This window comes from Formica exsecta, unplaced genomic scaffold (assembly GCF_003651465.1).
Source record: "Formica exsecta isolate Colony F162 unplaced genomic scaffold, ASM365146v1 scaffold333, whole genome shotgun sequence".
NCBI lineage: Eukaryota > Metazoa > Arthropoda > Insecta > Hymenoptera > Formicidae > Formica > Formica exsecta.
The window spans coordinates 253,649-258,739 of record NW_021850582.1 but is presented as its reverse complement, the minus strand read 5'-3'; the positions used below and the strand labels follow the sequence as shown (position 1 = coordinate 258,739).

The 5,091-nt window shown below is 37.5% G+C and overlaps 1 protein-coding gene across 1 annotated transcript; it reads right to left on the bottom strand.

Moving 5' to 3' along the window:
- Positions 1–453: 453 nt before the first annotated feature.
- LOC115238332 (zinc transporter ZIP3) lies at positions 454–4,042 on the bottom strand. The gene is made up of 4 exons (XM_029812057.1): positions 3,301–4,042; positions 1,542–1,890; positions 972–1,139; positions 454–859 (listed from the first exon to the last, which is right to left on the bottom strand). The coding sequence occupies exons 1-4, from the start codon at positions 3,648–3,650 to the stop codon at positions 710–712; spliced, it is 1,017 nt and encodes a 338-aa protein (XP_029667917.1). The 5' UTR covers positions 3,651–4,042; the 3' UTR covers positions 454–709.
- Between the last annotated feature and the right edge of the window lie 1,049 nt (positions 4,043–5,091).

Below are 5,091 nucleotides of genomic sequence, written 5' to 3'. Positions count from 1 at the left end.
CTCTCTCTCTATCATTTCATTTTTAACATTTAATATTAACACTTTATTTTTAAATTCGAACACTCGTAACAAAGAAACAGATCGCTCTTCACATTTCTTTCATCACTAATTGAAACACGCATCCAAGGCTACGCAGCGTATTACATTCCACACGGATGTAAGAGATATACAAATATAATTTTATAAATATCTGTTGGAATGATTATTTACAAAGAAATGCAATTTGATCGACAAGCGCTCGTTAGATATAAAATATATCATTGTTCAATAAAATCAAAACATTAATGAATTGATTGATGATTGATAAAAATTGAGATTATTATTTATTATTCAAAATTGTTTATCCAAATAAAGTCGGCATCTCGGTCCATGCCCCCCCCTAAAAAAACCCTCCCCCCCCCCTCTCTCTCTCTCTCTCTCTCTCTCTCTCTCTCTCTCTCTCTCTCTCTCTATCATTGCGTTGAAAGAATTTAATATTTCAATCGCAATTTTGATTTTGTTTTTATACAAAATCGATAAAGTACACATACAATCTCTCTCATATATCGCTTTTTTATCTAATTATTAAACTATTAGGTAAACTTAAAAGTATTACAAGTCAATATGCAAACTGCATCTCTCTCGCAGTTTTTAAAATTTTATACAATGCCCTTTTTACCAAATTAATTTAAAATTTGGTATAATCAGAATTCACTCACCCACATAGTTGTTAAGAAGAAAGATAACGACAAATCCGACAAATACCGAAAAAAATTGTAAAATACCTTGGAAGAACCTCACTCACGGTAACATATAACAAAGTTCCGCCTGCCAGACCTTGCAAGATCGGCAGTACCACCTTTGACCAATCTGTATCTGCCTGCATGCACATTCGAAACAAACGATAAAATTAGATGTTATCCAAAAGTCTGTCTTTAAAAAGGTTAATCCAAATAAGAATTTGACGAGAAAATTAAAAAATCTTTTCTTACCTGAAATGTTAGCATGCCGATACCGATTCCAATCACAGATCCGATGGCGAATACGAAAATTGCAAATACTAATTTAGGCACAGATTTGCTGACTCCCGCCAATTCCAATCCCAAACAAAAGCCGACGACATACTTGTGTGATGCTACGGCTCCGGTCAACAACAATACCTAAAAAAATGTTGACGTATATCACTACATACAAAAATCAAGTTCAGACATATTTATCAAAGAATATGATAATAAAATTGAGAGTATTGTACGAGTTAGGGAATATTCTGCATTTCATTATACAATATTATTATATATATTTCTGTTTCAATTTATTTTGTACAAATATATAATGCATAGAAAAAATATATCAAAATCTTTTCCAACTTTTTTCCAGTAATTAAATTTTAAGCTTAAATAATTATTCGAATTTAATTGAAGAGAGAGTTTAACATTGAAATATTTCGCGTATTATCGCAATTATGCGCTTAAACGATTATTCACCATGCTATTATATTCACAGTGTGGATTCTAATTTATCCTTTTCTAGAGTTTGTTATTTTTAGATTGTATGCAGCATACTTCGGCGATTTGCGTTTGCAGCCCTATCGCAAGTCCTTCAAGAACGGCGTGTACAGTGAGGGCGAGGGCAAGACCGGCAAGACCGGTATTAGCATCGGTGCATTGCTCTCCGTGATTTCCATGACACAAAAATGTGGTCTCCTCGCTTGACGAAGGGCCGTCATGTGCGTTGCATCGTGTCGCACCATAGCCACTAAACGTCCATGTATTATTGGTGCTGTTGTTACCAAAGGAACTTTGTCGATAATTAAACGGTAATCTCACATCTCCCTCGGATACGTAAACTTTGCTGTCTTGTGTAGCGGCATTGTAACCGACACCATGGGAATGGTTCCGACAGTCCAAACTACTGAAATTAAAGAGACAAAATTCGATCAAAGAGAAGCAAAACCAGAATTATGCAAAGATATGCGCATTGAAAGCGGGGAAATTTCAGTTTACCGTTCAAACCTGCATTTAATCACGTCTTTCATCATCACGAATCATTCTAACTTTTACTCGGGAATATTATAGCATTTTACATATATATACACATTTTTTTAAATTAAAAGGATTATGAGAAGAGAATTGTATATTGCATATACATATAATTCCCGAGGATATATAAATTAAAAATACATAAATGAATTTAAATAAATAATTTAAACACGGATATAAAATATTACATTATTAAAACATTCGACCTCGATTCTCATTGCGGATAGCAAAAATACCCGAGTGTCGACGGCAATCTTATATACAAACTAGCATCATGGAAAGCTGATATCTAGTATCGACATCCAACAATGGCTCGAGCTCGATCATTTTCTATATCCGTGTGGACATTATTACTGGATAAGCTCATTTTTCACCTTAAAGGAAGTTCTTGAAGAATCAAGGATCGGTTGTTTGATAGCGCGATTGAATATGATTATTTTGTGCGAGAGATCGCTATCGTTTGTACTATTTTTGTACTAGAATTTATTTCTAAAAGTTTCGCCCGGTTGAACAAGGGAAAGTAACAAAAAATAACGTATCGTTGGCCATTATCTCTCTTATATCAAGTTCGATCCGTTCATTTATCTTTGTGTAAATCTCCCCTAGTGTGACGAAAAGGCAAGTTGGAAAAAAAACTTCTTCGCACAAATTTTTCAAAACGATCGCGTAATCTTTTCCAGAAATAAGTCGTTATTTGAAATTTGATAAAATCATTTGCGAGATTTGATTTAAAACACTAAAGAAAAGATAGAATAGAAGAGAGAGTTTAGATCGCACATAGAGAGGGAGAGAGGGGGGAGAGAGGGGGTGAGGGGGAAAAGGGGGAGAAAGAGAGAGAGAGAGAGAGTCTTGCATTAAAACATGCAGCACGTGGAATTTTTATATGATAATCTTTGAAAACTTTGATTTTTCACTGTAAACGAGCATTGTCTCGTCGGTTATCGATATGATAACGAATGATCTGATACTATCGCTGCGTTATATTACGTGGTATCAATGTGGCGTAAAAATATTCAGAGAAACAAAAAGAAAGCTAGATATTATAAGTATCATTATTTTTCACTATTAATTAAATTATATTATATTATATTTCATATCAAATAGATGCAGAGTGAAAAAGTAAGACAAATTGTAAAACAGCTTTAAAGTGCATTACAATTTTTCCGTCAATCTTCAATATCATGTTTCACACATCAATATAAACCCGTTCCTTCGATGCAAAAATATGAAAGAAATATCTCGTAGATCTGTACGACGAAGCTCTTTCAGCGCACGTACCTACCCTCGCTCGTTCGTATTCCTGTGCCTGGAATGATCCATCTCGGCCACGTGATCGCCGCTTCGACAAAAATAATGAACGCATTCCTCAACCAGGTAGAGCACGAGGAAGCCGCAGGAAAACACGAGTTCGGCGTAATCCGGCAGACCCTCGCGCACTTCCGGCAATACGTGCAGCGTCGAGGTGGCCAACAGGACACCGGCGCCAAAGCACAAGGCACAGGAGAGCAGCAATTTGCGCTGTAGACGCTGAGCGCTCGAGATGAAGCAGGCGGGCGCGATGCCGACGAAGAAGCTACCGGCGCCGATCAGCACCATCGACGCCAGCTTCGCTTGTACCGCGTTACCGAACATCGTCGTCGAGTAATCGTATTCTTTTTCGCTGCGTCGCGATCTCGAAGATCTCGACGCTACCGAAATTCACTCCGAGATTGGTCCCGTTCGTGAGAGTAACGCGACAATTTAACGTACAGGATTCTTTCTCGCCTACCATCGAATGTCGGATGATTTCACCGATCTCGGTCTTTCTTTTTCTTTTTTGAGGAAAAACACTTTGCGAGAAAGTCAACGACGCTGTGCGCGTCACAGCGTCGCAACGGTACAGATAGGCACGCGACGTGCGACGTGCGACGTGCGACGTGCGACGTGCGACGTCTCAAAAGGCGCGACCCTAATCTGACGATGATGATAACACTGGGTCTGTTCTTTATAGCTGAACTGGCTGCACTAATTCAGAGTTTATCTTTTTCTCTCCACATTGGAAGGAGAAAGATAAGCTCTGAACTAGTGCAGCCAGTTCAGCTATAAAGAACAAGACCTACTGATAGAACTCTACAGTTACAGTAACACTTTTGATATACTGTCAGCCGTTGTCCATCTACTGGTGAACATTGGAGGAGATTGACTAAATGATTTTTATCATTAGTCTTTCTTGACTCATGACGCGCGTTGTTGACCTGATTTTGGATTTAATTTATCTCCAGACGACGCAAAGAGCACAGCCACGCACAGCCTATTATCTTTGAGGCAATCTGTGGATGTAAATTTCAGACGTTCAGCGACCTTGTAAAGTCCCGATAATGCTGAATCTCTATATCTCGTATCAAATTGTTGATCAAATCAAATATCCGCTCTTCATGCAAGCATAATAACGATAGATTGATGCGAAAGTTAAAAACAGGAATCGATAACAAAACGATCGAGTATTGGCGATAATTCTCGCGCGTGAGAAGATAAGCGATACCGTTGAAAAAATTTGACCGGAAAGCTGACGGAACTTGAGATGCAATTTTAATGAACTCGATTGCGATAAACAGCAATTATATATATACAGCGATTATATGCATCTTATTTGAAAGTGCAAAGTTTTTGATATTATTATTTTAATACGCACAAACTACTATCTCTCATATTCACTGACCCAATTATATTTGAAATGAATCTTTATCTCTCACCTGCTTGCATGCCACTTAATTGTGTATATTAAATGTCGCGTTAGCAAGTATATGATGCGTTCCTGTCTTTTTTAAACTTTTCAACATAGGTCATAAGGATCACATATCTGACCTTTTCAGCTACTTCCTGTACATATTTAAAATTTTTTTTTTTTTTTTTCAACTTTCTCCTTTCGTTTTCCTTCCTGTTCCCTCCAACGTATGTAACGGACATGCTCGTTTCAGATTTCAGATCGAGAATGAACAGAAAGCAGAAAGTATGCAGATATGTATATAGAAGGGAAAACCTGTCGCGATCTCTCGCTCCCTCATAACTTCGATGGGTTGCGTTCGAAAATTCG